The sequence below is a fragment of the Magnolia sinica genome, chromosome 12 (genome assembly GCF_029962835.1).
Source record: "Magnolia sinica isolate HGM2019 chromosome 12, MsV1, whole genome shotgun sequence".
In the NCBI taxonomy this organism is placed as follows: Eukaryota; Viridiplantae; Streptophyta; class Magnoliopsida; order Magnoliales; family Magnoliaceae; genus Magnolia; species Magnolia sinica.
The window spans coordinates 68,932,008-68,950,044 of NC_080584.1; the positions used below are offsets into that span (position 1 = coordinate 68,932,008).

Consider the following 18,037-nt stretch of genomic DNA (forward strand, 5'->3'; position numbering starts at 1 on the left):
TCATTCAATACTGTTTACTGTAATGTGCTCCACTTGAGATTGAGATATACCTCATTTATTGTCTCATAACATAAAATGATTTCAAAAAGTATATGGACAGTATGGATGAAACATATACATCATGGTGGGGCTCACAGAGCACTGACCATCAGCCATTGGATGGTGGCAGGGGGGTTGTCAATCCGTTTCCACCAAAGTGGAAATCGGAGAAATCGGATTGTTGAGTTACTCAGTATGCTCTAATCGTAGGCCCACCATGAATGTATGTAGTTTATCTACTCGGTCAATCCGTTTTTTCAGCTCATTTAATGGGTTGAGCTCAAAATTGAAGCATATCCAAACCTCACGTGGATCATACCACAGGAAACAGTGAGAATATTGATTTCCACCGTTGAAACCTTGCTAGGCCCTACAATCCCACAGTGATGTTTATTTGTCATCCAATCTGTTCATAGGATCATAGAGACATGGATGAAGGGAAAACAAAAATATAAGCTTTACCCAAAACTTCCGTGGCTCTTATCCATGCTGCACGTCGATCCATTTTTTCCTATCATTTTAGGATATAAGTTCAAAAGCCAGGCAGATCCAAGGTTTAAGTAGAGCACAGGACAGGAAGCAACGATGATAATGATTATTACCGTTGAAACCTTTTTAGGCCCCACTTTGATGTTTATTTTCCATCCAATCTATTGATAAAGTTATATAGACCTGGATGAAGAGAAAACACAAGTATCAGTTCCATCCAAAACTTCTGTGACCTCAATAAGTTTTCAATGGTAATAGTTTAATCCCCATTGTGTAGTCCACTTGAGCCTTGGATCTTCCTCGTTTTTTAGATTATAATCTAAAATGATACAAGAAAATAAATAGATGGTGTGGATAAGACCCATACATCACAGTGGCCACTCAAAACTTCTGCCCGTTCCCAGCGGGAGACATGCGGGGCTAGGACGCAATTCGCGTCCCTCCTTTCGTATTTCCAATGAGATAGATACGGGGGTGTTACATGCAGTAACAGATAGCCATGTTGTGGGATCTGTACATCAGATCTGACCCGTCAATCAGGTGCCCAACCTCAATTTCATCATGGATCTAGAAATGTAGATATGTTCTGTCAATTAGATGCACAACTGATAAAGATACAATACTGGAGTGGCCACAACAAATGAAATGGTGTAAAATAAAAACATGACTATAAATGCACGTTCTATGGTCCATTTCCATCCTCTTAAGGGTCGTTTGAATGGACATGATATCATATCCACACCAGGCCCAAATAAAGACTGGCTCAGCTGATGGATGGGGTGGATGGCATACACGTGTATATCCATTTTTTACCATCCAATATTGTGTATCAATCTGATAGTCAGGTGAGCAAATGAGCTTAATTTTTGGGTCATGATACATCTGATCTGAAATAATGGTAGGTATAATTTGGACGGTTTAATTTGAATTACTTGTCTAAATATAAAAAACTTAAATTAAATATTTTCCAAATGCCGGCGTATAATCCACAATAGGTTTGTTGCACTCTGGATTTTGCATATGTGAAGTCCCATGGCTTGGTATATACGCCGCTGATCAACGGACCCACTTTAGATGAGGGTTTAATTTCTTTTCTTTTTTTTTTTCAAAGAAACTTTGTATAGAGGATTTCAGCTATTGATATTTAGATTGTCTATGTTAAATATGAATTGTCCATTTATCTTTTCTTAATTGTCTATAGTTCACTGATAGGGAAGATTTAAGACTTTGGATCTTCCATTCTGTCAATTTGCATGGGTATCATGTGAATAGTTTAGACATGAGAAAGGGCAATTCAAATGAGAGGGGCATGATAGAAATTGTATTTTGCGGGTAATTTTATTTTTTTAAATAATTAATTTATTTAAATGATGTTATGAAAATCTAATATAAAGTATGAGAATGATGATTAGGTAAAGTAAAAAAAAAAATTAATAATAAAAAAAGTACTCAAATGTAAATTTCATAACAATGAGGTAATATTAAAAAAAAAAATTCTTAAAAATATATATATTTAAAATTTTATCTCCTCGGCAAAGTAACGCCACCTGCGTTACCGTTGCATACCATTGAAAAATACAACGACAAATACAATGCGCTAATTACTCTCGTGATAATCTCTCCGTACATCGGACACGGATTGGTAATGTGGAGCTCACTATGCTAGATATCGTTTGTGGGGCCCACCGTGATGTATATGTTTTATCTACACTGTCCACCCATTTTTCCAGCTCTATTTAGGGCGTGAGCCCAAAATCGAAATATATCCAAAGCTCAAGTGGGCCATACCACAGAAATCAATGGTGATAATGATATTCACCATTGAAACCTTCTTAGGGCCACATGGACGTTTATTTTGTCATCCAACCTGTTCATAAGTTCTTGCAAACCTGGATTTAGGGAAAACATAAATAGCAGCTTGATCCAAAACTTCCGTGGCCTTTTAAGAAGTTTCTAACTGTTGGTGTTTAATTCTCACTCTTCCCTGTGGTGTGGTCCACTTGAGCTTTGAATATGCTTCAATTTTGGAATCATGGCCTAAGATGATGTGAAATATGGATGGACTGCATGGTTAAAACACATATATCAGAGTGGGCCCCACAGTATCCAGGCATGGCGTGCTCCTCACAACAAAATCCGCATCTCAATGCACCACCTAGTTATGAAATGATCCGGCATACCGGTGGGCTCCACCAAGTTCAGACTGCAGGCACACTGTTGCAGGCAATCCGCATCCATCCAGAAGCTAGGTGGGGCCCCACTCTTATGCTTGTGAGAAATCCATCCTGTCCAGCTATTTTGGCAGATCATGTTAAGAGATGGGCACAAAAATGAAGTAAATCCAAAACTCAAGCCAGCCTCACGGCTGGAAATAGTGAGAATTGAGCACTCACCGTTGAAACACTCAGGTGGCTACAAAAGTTACGGATCAGTTTAATATTTTGTGTTTTCAGTTCATCAAAGTAGGTATGTTTTCAGCTCATCAAAGTAGGAGTGATCATATGAATGTTATGATTAGTATATAAACATCACGGTGGACCCCAAGGAGGTTTCACCAGCAGAAATTACCCTACCCACTTTTGTCTGCCATGTAGGAGACTGAAGTTTTAGATCTGCCTCATTTTTGAGCCCGTGTCCTAACATGATTTTACAAAACAAATAGATGGAGTGGATTTTTAACAAACATTACAGTGGCCCCGTATCAAATTGTAGGAATTTGATGTTCAAGATTGATGGCTCCGGTCACATTGTCTCTTCTAGTACGTACTGGAAGGTAACAAATGGATGGAGAGAGAAATATAGGTATTAAAGAAGCTTTAGGACAGAATTCATTCTTCTGTTTCTATACAAATCAATACAAGAAGAGATGAATATTTTCAGACCAAAGCTATCTGGCTTTCTCTTCCTTCTCCAATTTTCTTTCTTTCTTCTGCACTTCCCTACACTGTCTTATGCAAAACCTCGCTATAATAAGTTATACTACTCTAACTATTCATTAAACAATTGCATTGCTAATGACACCTTTGAAACTAATCTCAACACCATCCTTCCTATTCTAACATTCAATTCTCAATTTGTCGCCTTTTTTTTTACACCGAGAGGGGAAGAAGTCCCGACACCATCTGTTCAGATGTATGTGATTGTAGAAGCTAATTTTACGGTTGATCAGAAGATATATGCAATTGTGCAATGCACACTTGATTTATAGAGAAGTGACTGCAACACATGCTTGAAATCGGCTATTTCTGAGATTCTAGTGTGCTGCAATGGCAAGGATGGGGCGGTAATTAGCGGGGCAAGTAGTGCTTTGAGGTATGAAGTGTTTCCTTTTTATGTGGGTGCAGCATCTGTTCCTCGCCCTCCTCCATCAGCTGCCGCTGCTACTTCTTGTAAGTGTGCTTTTTTCGGTTTTTTTTTTTGTTTTTTCTTAACATGCAACATTAGGGTGTAAGTTGGAAAGTATTTAGCCACTCATTCAATTACCATTGTTTTGTGCATTATGGTACACTTGAGATTTTGATATGCTTCATTCATAGGCTCATGCCATAAAATGAGTTGGCAAAACAAATCAACATCATGGATATAAAGCATACACATCAAGGTGGGTCCCACATTCACGTATCCATCGATTTAGATGGTTTCCAGGATCCACCGTATTCATGCTTTTCTTTTTTTTTTTCTCTAGGAAAGAAAGATAACGAGTGCTGAGTTATCCATGGCGTATCTTAAGTTTCAGTTCTAACAAGGGAAGCTCTTGTTTCGGTTCCAAACCATTAGGCTACCATGTCTTTTTCTTTTTTTTTTCTTTTTTGTTTTGTTTCGTTTTAAATATGAACCGTTGTTTTATTTATCTGTTTAGCAGCCTATTGTAGACCAAAAATCCAAAGGTTAGGATTACACTCTAAAGTAGATCCTTCTATTATAATTTATTCACATCCAATATTCAATCTAATGAGCCAGAGCTCTCAACAGCTAAGCCTACTTATAAAAACTAAAATCCAAATATTCTATACAAACCTAGGGTAGATAATCCTCGATTAGGGCTCCAACACGGCCCATCAGTGGGAGTGGATTACACCTTAGCAGGTGTTACCCTTACATGGGGTCCACCTTCATGATGTGTTGTATATCCACACTCTCCATTCGTTTTTCTTGCCCATTTAAGGATATGGTCTTAAAAAATTAAGTTGATCCAAATCTAAGGTTAGACGACACCACAAAAAACGGTGGTGATTGAATACCAACCAATAATTAAAACTTCCCAAGTCCCAACATAAAATTATCCATGTTGTTTATTTTCCATCCAACCCCTTAATAAGGTCAACCAGATCCAGATGAAGGGAAAAATAGAAATATCAGCTTCCTTTAAACCTTTTGTGGCCTGCAAGAAGTTTATAATGCTCATTCACCACTTAGTTTGGTGGTGTGGTCCACTAGAGATTTGGATCTGCTTAAGTTTTAGGTTATTGTCTAAAATTAGCTAAAAACACGGTTGGACGGCATGGATATACAGCTTATTTATTAGTGGCCCCATCATATAGTAAGGGTAACACTCACTTGGTGTTTGCCGGGTAACACTTAATCCTCTCCCACGTACGTGAGGGACTTGCCTGGAAAGCCTTTCCAAGAAAGTTCATGCCCAAGGATTCTGGATGGGGGCTACTGTGATGTTTGTGAGAAATCTAATCCGTCCATCTGTTTTTAGATCTCATTTTAGAACATGTGACCAAAAATAATGTGGATCCAAAACTCAAATGGGCCACACAACAGGAAACAGTGTGGATTTAGTGACCACCGTTGAAATATTTATATGGCCTCAATAGTTTTGTATCGTTCTAAGTTTTTAGTGTTTTAACTTCATCCCAATGAAAATGATCTTATAAACGGTTTGGATGACATATAAACATCAAGGTGGAGCCTAGGAAGATTTCAATGGTAAGAATTCCCTTCCTTGCTGTTTCATCTTGGATGGCCTAGTTGGGTTTTGGATACTCTTCATTTTTTGTTGCATATCCTAAAATGAGCTCCAAAAATGGATGGACAGACTAGATTTCTGGCAAACATCTCAGTGGTCCCAACCGAAATCCTTGTGCAGGAAGGAAATCCGCGTCCTTCCGTAAGATGGAGTGATTCGGATTCGGTTGAGACCCCTCCAGTGTTGAAATCTCGGTGTGCTGGAAAAGATCCGTGGACCCCACCATAATATATGTAATTTAACCATACTGTCCATCTATTTTGGCTCATTATTTTAATACGTGGTTCAAAAGTGAGGCAGATCTAAATCTTAGGTCTACTACACATAAAAACAGTGGTGATTTAACACTCACTATTAAAAAGTTCCTACGTCCCATTTTTATGTGCCATCCAACCATTTGTTTAAGATAGGCATAACCAAACCTTTTGTGGCGCTTGAGAAGTTTTTCATGGTCGGTGTTCAATCACCAATGTTCTTATGGGGCTCTCCCTCACAATGAATGCTCATTATGTTGGAAATCCGTTAGACATCTTTCTACTTTTAATACTCATGTGAAAGCATTTTAGTAATCTATAGGGGAGGAGATTTTTAATTCTTTAAATTATAAATGAGTAGATTTGTAGAATGATTCAAACCGTTCATTTATTATATATATAAAATGGTGTCAAAACACTGCTTATCAAATTTCAGTAAATTCAGTCATCATCATGTTTTCTTATAATAATATCTAATAGTTGTGATGTTTGTACAAATATGCATTGCACATGTCTTGTACTGTATAGAAATTGGGAGGGTAAAAATTTCATCCTAAGTAGAGTTTGGCAGAGAGATCTTGGGTGGGTGCATCTTGAATGGGAAAGATTTTAGACCAATCACCAAGTAAGAGGACATGGACGCTTGGCTTCTGAAGTCGTACGAATAGTTCAGATCATTTTACATGTCCACTCCTAACTTAAAAATCCCATCCTCTGCAAAATACTATAATGGCCTTGCATGAGTATTAAAAATAGGATGATGTATGATCGAGGAAGATGTGTAGCAGAGTTAAAAATAGGAAGATGCATGATAGAGGAAGATGTGTAGCAGAGATCTGAAAGAATATCTAACCAATCATATTTCACCACGTCAATTTAGTAGCCAAAAGGCTATAGTAGTATCTAACCCGCTCACGTCCACTTTAGGTATGAATATATCTCATTTTTTGGATTATTGCCTGATATGATCACCAAAAATAGGGATGCCCATTGCACACTACCCACGCCGGTCTCTAGCCAAGAGTGGGCGGGTCTACCTTTATGTATCTTTTTTTCCATGTCGTCTATGCCTTCTCTCATATCATTTTAAGGTATCTGGACAAAAATGAGGCAGATCCAAAGCTAAGTGGACCACACCAAAAATGACACTTGCATTTAATGCAACCAAGCTTATTATTTTGGTGTGGTCCACTTGATTGTTGGATCTGCCTCGTTTTTGTGCACATATATTAAAATGATATGAGAGAATGGATTAAGGGCATGGATGAACAGATAAATCACTGTAGCCCACCCACAGAACTGCCCCTTCGTGGTTGGAGACCTGCGGGGTAGGGATCCGCATCCGGACCCAGGCCGCCAGGCTTCCGTGAATCCCAGGTTCACGGAAATGGGTTCATCCCTGACTGTGGGGCCTACTCTGATGTATGTGTCTTACATCCACGTCGTCTATCCATTTCTACAATCATTGCAGGTCATTATCCCAAAAACAAGCAGATTCACATCTCAGGTAGATCATACCAGTGGAAACAGTGATTGACCATTAAAAGCTTCTGGTGGGTACAAAATTTTCATATCAAGCTGATATTTGTTTTGTCCCTTCATTCAAGTCTTCGGGACCTTTTCAATAGGTTGGATGGAAAATAAACATTCCAATGCCCCAAAGATACTTTTAATGGTAGGAATTCATCACCACTTTTTCTTGTGGTGTGGTCCACTTAAGATTTAAATCAGATTAAAATTTGAAATATTATCCAAAAATAAGTTTTCATTACCGATGTACGGTGTGGATGTAAGGCATATACATCATGGTGGCCCACAGTGGTGGGTGGATCCATATCTGTCGCACCCATCGATGTCGGTATGTTAAATCCACGCCGTCCATCCGTTTTGGCGGTTCAAATCAGAGGGCGATCCAAAAATAAAGTACATACATATCTCAGGTGGACAACACCACATGCAATGTTGTTGATTGACCACTAAAACTTCTTACGGGCCACAAAATTTTTAGATCAAGATGATATTTATGTGGTGTCATCCACTTGAGATTTGGATCTGACTTATTTTTTGGATCATGCCCTAAAATGAGCTAGCAAAATGGACTGACGGCATGGATAAAATGCGTCATCATAATAAGGCCCCTAGAGCACCGTCCAGTCTCACAATGCCTATCCGTGTCCAGGCCCAATTTGGGTGGATTCCAAACTATTGGGCCCACTGTAATGAATGTGCCTTATATCTACACCATCCATCCATTTTAACAGTTCATTTTAGGGCATGATCCAAAACTCATGTACAAATCTTAGGTGGGCCATACCATAGGAAACAATGATGATTGAATCCCCACCATTAAAACTTTCATATGGGTGATCAGAATATTTATTTGCCATTCAAACTGTTGATGAGGTCACAAAGACAACCATACAAATATCAGCTTGATCCAAAACTACCGTGGCTCATGAGAAGTTTTTAGTGGTCCATTACCTGTATTATAATCTTCCTGAAATTTGGATTTACTTCATTTTTTTGATCATGCACTAAAATGAGTTTTTAAACAGATGGACGACATGGATATAACGCACATACATCATGGTCAGCCCCCATCTGGGATCCCATCCAGCTGGGTGGATACTGGGACCCACTCAAGCCACACCCATCCCATCCATCCTAGCCACACCCATCCCATCCATCCTGAGACGTTCACATGGGAAACGGATTGGCTACTCGCCTACTACCCCTGCCACTATCCCGGTGGCTTATGGTCGGTGCTCTGTGGGCCCCACAGCCTTTTATCCATTCCGTTCATCCGTTTTTACAAATCATTTTAGGGCTTGTTACAAAAAATGAAAGGGAGACAAATCTCAGGTGGACCACACCACAGGAAAATAATAGTGATTGGATACCCACCATCAAAATCCTCCTAAGGCCCACTGTGCTGTTTATTTGACATCCAGATGAAGGGAAAAAACAAATATCAGCTTGATCCAAAACTTTTATGACCCCAAAAAGTTTTTAATGGTCGATGTTCATTCAACACTGTTTCTTGTAATGTGGTCTACTTGAGATTGGAATATACCTCGTTTTTGGTCTCATACCATGAAATGATCTAGAAAAATAAATGGACAACATGGATGAAACACATACATCATGGTGGGGCCCACGCAGAGCACGGACAACCAGCCATTGGCGGGTGGCAGGGGAGTAATCAATCAAGGGGTTAAAAGTGACTTTTCCCCTGTCAACGGCTCCGCTGCTGGGACGCGGATTTCCTTCGCGGGAAGTTCCTGCGCGGGGAACTTAGGTGGGGCTCACTGTGATGTTTGTGAGAAATCCTCCCCGTCCATCCGTTTTGTGAGTTCATTTTAGGAAATGTTGTCGAAAATGAACCGTATCCAAAGCTCAAGTGAGCTGAAAATGTCATAATTAAATGTCTACAGTTGAAATATTTGGGGGGCCACAGAAGTTTTGATTCATGCTAATATTTTTGTTTTCAGTTCATCCCAATAGGAATGACGTTATTAACGGTATGGATGGTATCTAAACATCACTGCTGAACCCAGAAAGGTTTCAACGGTAGGAATTTCCCTAACCACATTTTCCTTTAGTACTGCTCACTCAAGCTTTGGATACGGTTCATTTTTGACAAAATGTACTAAAATGAACTCACATTATGGATGAACGGTGAGGATTTCTCACAAACATCATAGTGAGCCCCACCTAAGTTCCCCGCGCAGGAACTTCCTCCAAAAGGCTTTCGCAGGAAATCCGCGTCCAAACCGCTTTGTGATGAATACGAAATAGAAAACAGTTTAAAAGCAGTTGGTATCCGGTCCATACCTTAAAAAAACAGTGGCCGTATAAAAAATCCCTTTCTTTTATGTGGCCCACAACAATGATCTTACCGTCCATTCTACGTGCCCTTATGTGATTATCCAATCCGGTGATTTTGCGGTCATGGAGTCATGTGTAATCCACCATGGAATAGTCCTATACAGATGTTTACTATAAGTGGACTCACTTGGGCCCCACAAAAATTCTTACTATACCTATCAAAGTCAATTTGATGAGATATTGGAAACTCGTCCCGGAGCATGACTAAGTCATCAACCAATATGATGATCTAAACCGTTCAATTTGTTACAATCATCTTTTCTTCAAGAGTCCCATAATCTTCAAGCCAAAGTTCTAGTTTGGAATCATAAGCAATATAAAATGAGATCTATCTAGCCGGTGTTTTTGGATGATGATTAGACCTATACTATTTTTCTTCTCAATTTTAACTGTCCATTTGCCATGCTATTGATTGGATGTTCAGGATAATCCCATTGATATGATTTTTGTGCCATAGTTTGCTCTTATTTGAATGAATGAATGAACGGTTCAAATCAATGATAGGTCACCAGCTTGGAGGATGTTGCTAAATGTACCATGTAGAGGGGGACACTAGTAAACCCTTCTTTATTTAGTTACCAAGTATAGATACAAATAGAGTGTAGACCATTTAATCTTCGATTTGATGTGGTCTGACTGGAATTTGAGTTATAAAGTATGGTTTTTGTATTTTTTCAAAAGTCCACTCAACATTATGCTTTCATGTTTAATGAAATGCGTGTGTTTTCATTAAAAGAAAATGTGACTTAAAAAATAGAGAATGGTGATTGCAATACATTGATACAGTTGAGTAAAAAGTGAAAATTTTAGTCAGTACTGATTGACTTAAAAAATAGAGAATGTTTTATTCCGTTTTATTTTAATAGGTTAATTAGTGATTATTTGGTTAAAATAGGATTAGCTGAGTCTCATAGGATTGTTATAAGTATTTGTGTAGAAGATCTATAACATGCAATTGTAAGGGGAGTTCTGAGATTTATAAAAGAATTTAGAGGCTTTTGAGGTATTTGGTTGCTGGATTGTGATCTAAACCCTGTTAGATACTCAATTTTCTTCCCTCCTTGTTTCTTCTTGCAAATAGGTCTCTGATTTTAATCGAAATCAATGAAAATCCTTTGGCGAGCTCCCAAGTTAGAAGTGGATTTTTCGAGTACCAATGGTACGAGGACTTAATTAACCATTGAAGGATTGCACGGTTTGACAAAAATAAAAATAAAAAAAATCTCAAAACCATTTTTAAGTTGGACTTGAAACCATCGCATTATCATCCTCTTTTTTTTTTTTTTTCTTTTCTTATGTCATTTTCCTCTTGAATAAGCTGAATGTATACAATGTTGTTCATTGCAATTGACACCAGAAGTGTTTACTTTTATGGCAGGGAATGGAGGGAAGAGAACAAAGATTATAATCTTCGCTAGTGTAGGTTCGGTAGTGGGGTTTGCTCTCTTCTTTTGTCTTCTGCTATCATCTGTGAAGGAAGAAGAGGTCATCAAAAGGTTAATAACCTACTACTATATCAATAAAAAGCTAAATAATCTTAAGGTCATAGCTTGGGCTTTCAATGAGTTAAACTGGTCCATCAGGCTCTTGAGTTTTAGCCTGATAAAAACGAAAATTACACCATGCCTGGAATTGAACTTGACACTAGTTTCTACAACCTGGACTGTGCGTGAATGTAAGTAATGTACATCTTCCATATGACATGAATAGGCCCAACTTCATGCTGAGTGTGAGGGTGAGGTCTAAATTTCAGGCCAAAAATTTATATGGTTGGTCTTTTGTAATTTTCATATTCCATGTGCCCATGCCTGACCAGTCTAGCCATTGCAGTCACTCTCTATACTGGTGAAAGATCACATTTTACCTCAATTGTGTTTGCCTGCAGTATTTTCTACTTAGATTATTTATGATGAGCCTCACCTGGTTGAAAGATTGGATGATCAAGATACGATGGGCCCTACTTTAAGTGCATTGGAACACAATGGTAAGCAGTTGATCATCAGTTTTGTCCATCCAATTTAAGGCCATGGATCATACTTATATGACTTTCCCACCAAAGCAGTTTACGCACCTCCAACACTCCATGTAAGGACACTCATATGAATTGTCCGGATCATCTAATCATGCAACCAAAGGGCCCATGAAAATGTCAATGACTAATTAAAATTACATTTTTGTATTTTTAAATCAGTGAAAGAGAAAAGGCGCCATGAATTATTAGAGTATCTGGGGCTTCCGGTTGGTTCAGAATTAATGGATTCAAGCATTCATGGTGAGCGAACACGAGAATTGGCACTGATTGACTTATCTACAATTCAAGCTGCTACGAATAACTTCTCCGATGAAAATAAGCTTGGAGAAGGTGGATTTGGCCCTGTATATAAGGTAATGACACATCTCTATGATACCATTTAAATGCACAATCAAATCTTTTGGAGTGTACTCCAAAAAATAAAATCTATTAGAGAGTGCTAGTCTTAGAATGGAAAGAACAAGGCCTTTAGGTTGTGGTTGGTTGAACCAAATATTGTGATATTTCATGATCTTTATGATTAATTAGTCTAATTTGGTGGCAAATATCATGAAATTTCATAATATTTGATGCAACAAAACTAAATCTTAATTTCTTGATCATACATATCATGGATGTGGACTCCAGATTATAGTCTTATTTATGTAATTGCAATTTAATTGATACTTCCTCATTATGAATGCTAGGAAAACTCATTAATTTTTTGAAGGCATCTTGATTCAACTCAATTATTACAATTCAATTTACTTGAGTATCCAAATGCAGCCCAACTTGTATAGTATACAAGGTTTTTTTTTTTAATTTTTTTTTTTTTTTTTAATATTTTATTTTAAATTAAGTAACCATTTCATGAAAAATCATTTCAGGGAATGCTATTTGATGGGAAGGAAATAGCAGTTAAAAGGCTTTCAAGGATTTCAGGGCAAGGTCAGGAGGAATTCAAGAATGAAGTTACATTCGTTGCGAAACTCCAACATAGGAACCTTGTGAGGCTCTCGTATTGCTGTACCGAGAAACTGCTCATCTATGAATACATGCCAAACACCAGTCTCGATGTCTTCCTCTTTGGTACTCTTCTCTTCATTTTCTAAATTTCACCGTACACACGAACGTGCCCAACACATGTAAAGTACACATATACATGCATATGAGATTGTATCTGCACATCAAAGCTCTATTAATAAAGCTACACTACCCTACCTAGTGACATGCAAATTAAATGGGGTCCACATTTCGGCCTGATATGGCTACTCTTTAGAAGATTTTTTTCCCCAAAATGTTTGCGCGCATACCAGGCAATTAACAAATTTACTATTGAAACATAATGTGAGGTAAACATTGGTAGATTGCTTAGATCACTGAAATGGTTAGCATGTCATAATCTCCACCATTGTATTGTGAATAGAACTAATTATGCAAGCAGGACCTACAATAGATGGGACACAATATTTGTACAATTGAAAGTTCATTAATCTTTAAAATAAATGGACTTCAGCCATGTGGTGCAATCTCTATAAGCTTTATTTATGCACCGATGACTAGATGATGCAATTTTTTTAGAGGTACTAGAGGTACTGGCTACTAGATGAATGGCTCTAATCACTCAAGACAGACATGCAAAAGCTGGATATAGAGGCCTCTCCAATAATTTTATAGTTTATACTGGCCAATGTGTGATCAACCAATACCATGTGCCTTTGTGTTTAGAACTAGCAACTGGTTAGGTGAGTTGGCCCATCAGGGATCCGTACCTAGCTCATATGGGCCAATATTAGACCTGATTTTAGTCACACGGACCTTTGTTGTGACTATTTGTCAGCCCACCCTAATGAAAAGACACCCTTTTATGGTTGTCACAGTCCAATATTCTGCAGTACATTTTTATAGCTAATGAATAACCAGGCCGTGCACAACGGCTGGGCTTTTGAGGCCCAATAAAGAAATTGCAAGACTTTGACTCAGCTTGATGAAAAACCTGATTTAATTCAATTTTGATTTAACGATACATTACCTAAAAATGATTTAACTAAAATTGCATTTTAAGATATTCAACCGAAACATGATTTAATTCAATTTGGATTTTTAAATTCACAAATAAAAATGAGCCAATTCAACTGCATTCTGAGAAAAGTGACCTAATTCCATCCAACTCAATTTGTTTATTGTTTTCAGATCCAATCAAGCGTCCCCAATTAGGCTGGGAAAGATGCCGTAATATTGTCGATGGAATTGCAAAGGGCCTTGTTTATCTCCATGAAGACTCACGACTCCGAATCATTCATAGGGATTTGAAAGCTAGCAATGTTTTGTTGGACCATGAGATGAACCCAAAGATATCTGACTTTGGAATGGCATGATTTTTGGTTGGAAATCAAAGTCAGGTCAATACCAATAGAGTCGTTGGAACATAGTAAGTTGGCATGCAATGTTCTATTTTGGCAATACATATCTAGTCCCATCAGCCCATGCTTTTAAAATCAAAGAAGTTCATTTTTCAGACCCACAATGCAAAATCAAACTCATCATCCCATGATTAGTAAAGAATTGGAGTGTAAAAATTGCTGATTGCAAACCACATGGTCAGACTGGTCTGATTTCTGTGTGGCTTTGATATTGGACGTCTATTAGGCCTGAGTCATCTAGGTAGTTCTTATTTTTCTAGTCATAGTGCTTCTAATCTATCTTGCATCATGATCATTTTCAACAGTGGCTACATGGCACCAGAGTATGCAATGGGAGGGCGATTCTCTGTGAAATCTGATGTCTATAGCTTTGGAGTTTTACTGCTAGAGATTGTAAGCGGAAAAAGGAACAACAGTTTCTGTCTTCCCAACCATGCTCAGAGCCTCCTGACTTATGTAGGATTCTCCCTTTAACCCAAATTAAAGTAATATTCTTAGTTTCATATTCTTACATGAAATTTGACATTTCAGGCATGGGAATTATGGTGTGACGGAAAAGCTTTGGATTTAGTTGATCCTTTGATTGTGGAGTCATGTCCAACTAATGAAGTGCTCAGATTGATTCACATTGGGTTGTTATGTGTTCAAAAAGATGCGGTAGATAGGCCTACCATGTCTTCAGTCGTTCTCATGCTTAGAAGCGAATCCATGGCTCTCCCACAGCCTGCACAGCCAGGATTTTTTTGTCTCAAGGGTGGTTGTTGAACCAGATAAATCTTCAGCCAGTGCTAAGCTCCCCTCTATAAATGAGGTAACTATCTCTACTCTTGAACCCAGATGAGTGGGCCCAATCCATCAGTCCTTCTCATGCTCTGATGGGTTGGGATGTGATCATCGAGGCGATGCTAAGGCCATGGTTGTTTGACCTCGGCTTATAAAAACAATGTATGCATATAAAGATACCTTCACTATGTAAGTTCTTCTGGTAGCGATAAATAGTGACTTGGTGGACTTGACATTTGGGGCTTATGATCATTAACGTTTTAATCATAGATTTCCAGATCCTGTGTTGAGAATCATTTTCCAAGTTTGATTAGCTTTGTTTGCTTACATATTGAGTTTGGTTAGTCTACATGTATGTCAATTATATAACTTGATCATGCCAGTCTACATATCTTAGGTAGAACATGAGTAGCATGATGAGCCCTTTTATCCTCGTTCGTCTTGAGTTTAGATAATACTCTATATAAGGGTTAAGCCATAAAAAAATAAAAAATAACAAAAAATAAAAAGAAAATAAAAAATAAAAAATACTAGTTTATGCGTATTCTTACTTTTACTGAATGAAAATTGAGTTTTAGTTTCTCTTCTCACTACACCACCACCCATTGTCTCTTCTCTAACCTTGCTTATATGTTAATTTCTACACCACCACCCCTTTTCGCTCCTCTTCACTGCGCACATATGCAAGATGATCCAGGCCATCCATTAGTTACAGTCTATAAATCATTGGTTTGTTTAATTGAGATCTAAACAGCGCAAGTAGACTATACATTTGGGGCTTCCTTGGATTGCCTCTGGATGAATTTTCCACATTTAGTTTTACCCATCACTCAATTGGCTTGGCCCATGGCCCATTTCAAGATGGCACATACGTGCTAGATCCAATCCATCCATCAGCTTTGTCTGACCTTGTACATGTTTCTTGGAAAAAATGTATCTGATTTCCTAAGCATGATGGTGCCAATTGTATAAACAGGTGAATGGGTTAGAAAACTTGTACATTCGTTCTTGGGATGGATGGCGTGGATGTAAGATACATAAATCAAGGTGAGGCCCACAGTTAGTGATCCACCCACCTCGGAGGATCTGGGGATCTACCGAAGCCGCACCGGGGGAAGAGCTTTGCCTGAACATGTCATGTAGTTTACCAGGAAAAAAGAAAAAAGCATCCCAACATATTGCAGACGCTGAAGTTAGATTTGTGTTCGAAGGATAAAGCCACGAGGTATGCATTGGAGTAAACCTCTAACGAATACGTTGGCTGCTCGTTCAATCACCACTGTATCCTGTACCGTGGTCCACTTGAGATTTCCATCTGCTTCATTTTTAGGCTCATTCCATAAATTGAGTAGGCAAAATGGATGGACCGCATGTGTATTAAACATATACATAAGGGTGGGTCTCATATTGACTGATCCACCCACCTTGATGGTTCCCGGTATCTACCGTATTCACGTCCCTTTCTTCTTTTTTTTTTTCCTCTTTAAAGAAAGAATGATAATGAATGATCTTAAGTTTCAATTCAGATAAAGGAAGCCCATTGGAAGATCACAACTATTATTATTATTTATTTAAATATGTATTGTTGTTTTATTTCTTTGTTTAGCTGTCTATTGTTCACCAAAAATATCGAGCTAAAGTACATCCTTCATCCATGGAGGAGAGAGAGCGCTTGTGGATAGGGGTGTCCCCAAGGAAACCGAAAACCCCTTCTTCCCCATTCTCCATCTTTGCGGCAAACCTCACATACGACACCACTTCTAAGGATCTCAAACATATATTCGGTCGATTTGGGAAGCTTGCAGATGTCTTTATTCCTTGGAACAGGAACCTCAATAGATCCAGGGGTTTTTTTTTCATCCGGTTCGTTTACGAAAAGGAAGCCTTTAACGCAATCCAATGCCTACACAATAGGCGGATCGATGGCAGGGTAGTTTCCATCGCCTGGGCGAAGCATAAAAAAGGCTCTTGGCCATCAACGCAATCTACGCCCCCGGCCCCTCAAGTCGATCCAAACAGGGCCCAACCCTATTTGGGAAAAACCCTTCAGCATCCCATATCTGGTAAAGACCCTTCACCACCTTCAAGCAAATCTTCAGCGTCAGAGAAGCTCAACCAGTTCAAGATTGGTACTGATAACAGAGTCGTCAAAAATCTGTTGGTAACTCTATCCTTTGCTCTAATAGCAACTGCTGAGAATGATTCTGTTTCCATCCTTTAACTCATTGACGTCTTCCGGAAATCATCCCTAGCCAAATTGTAGGTAGATTTCACCAGAACAGGCCCTAAATGTTTCCTGCTAAAATTCCAATCTAGGGAGGAAATGTCGACGTTTGCTGCGGACATCTCCCTTCAGAGACGTATGGGGATCTTGGAAGTGACTTCCTGGTCACCGGTGACTGTGGGCCTCCTCGGAGGAGTGTGGATAGGCCTATTTGAGATCCCTCCTCATACGCCTGATGGTCTAAGGTATCGCCTACCCCATTGTGGGAGTGTTAGAATCTGATTCGTGCATTAGCAAGCCTGTTCAACACCCTCCCCTGTCGCCTACAACCCTTGTTTCAACCAAAGATTGGGTTCTCCAGTCCTTCCATTCCCCCGCGCACCCTAGCAAGCCCTGCTCTACAGGTGTTCGACGTAATGTTTTGCCGAGTCCTACCATCCCAAGCCCCCTTTTCACCCAACCCCAACTTCAATCCCACCCCTTACCTGCTCCCCAGACTGCTGTGTATCCATACATTGTAGTTAACCCTCCTCTACCTCCTGTCCAATCTGCCCAAACCGTCCCCCAACCCCTTCAACCGTCCCCTCAGTTCTAATACACAGCTCCACATGAGGCTCCTATTCTCCTCCTGGAATACCCCATCCAATCCCCCCCTCAGCAACCCTCACCTGATATCCTACTCATACATCATTCTCCTCCCAACCTGCAGACTTGGCCCACATTACATATAGAGGACCTTTTCATCCCTGTAGTCCCCCCCTCTAATCCTACCCCTCTCCCCATAGCCTGCCCTTGCCCGACCCCCCTACCCCAGCCTGATAACCTCATAGTCCTCTCCCCCATTGCAGTTCCAGTCGTTTCCTCCTACATATTCGGATCTCTGCCAAAGGGTGATCCCCTTATCACTCCCGGGAAATTCCCATCATCCTTTCGAGCTTGTTCAGTTGGCGG

The 18,037-nt window shown here is 39.2% G+C and overlaps 1 protein-coding gene and 1 pseudogene across 1 annotated transcript; both read left to right on the forward strand.

Moving 5' to 3' along the window:
* The first annotated feature begins 3,952 nt into the window (after positions 1-3,952).
* LOC131221600 (cysteine-rich receptor-like protein kinase 10) lies at positions 3,953-15,158 on the forward strand (annotated as a pseudogene).
* A 1,358-nt stretch (positions 15,159-16,516) lies between these two features.
* Positions 16,517-17,083, forward strand: LOC131220210 (serine/arginine-rich splicing factor SC35-like). The gene has a single exon (XM_058215174.1). The coding sequence runs from the start codon at positions 16,517-16,519 to the stop codon at positions 17,081-17,083; it is 567 nt and encodes a 188-aa protein (XP_058071157.1).
* Positions 17,084-18,037: the final 954 nt, after the last annotated feature.

Coding starts and splice junctions, on each gene's coding strand:
- LOC131220210 (XM_058215174.1), top strand. CDS start 16,517: ATGGAGGAGAGAGAGCGCTTGTGGATAGGGGTGTCCCCAAGGAAACCG.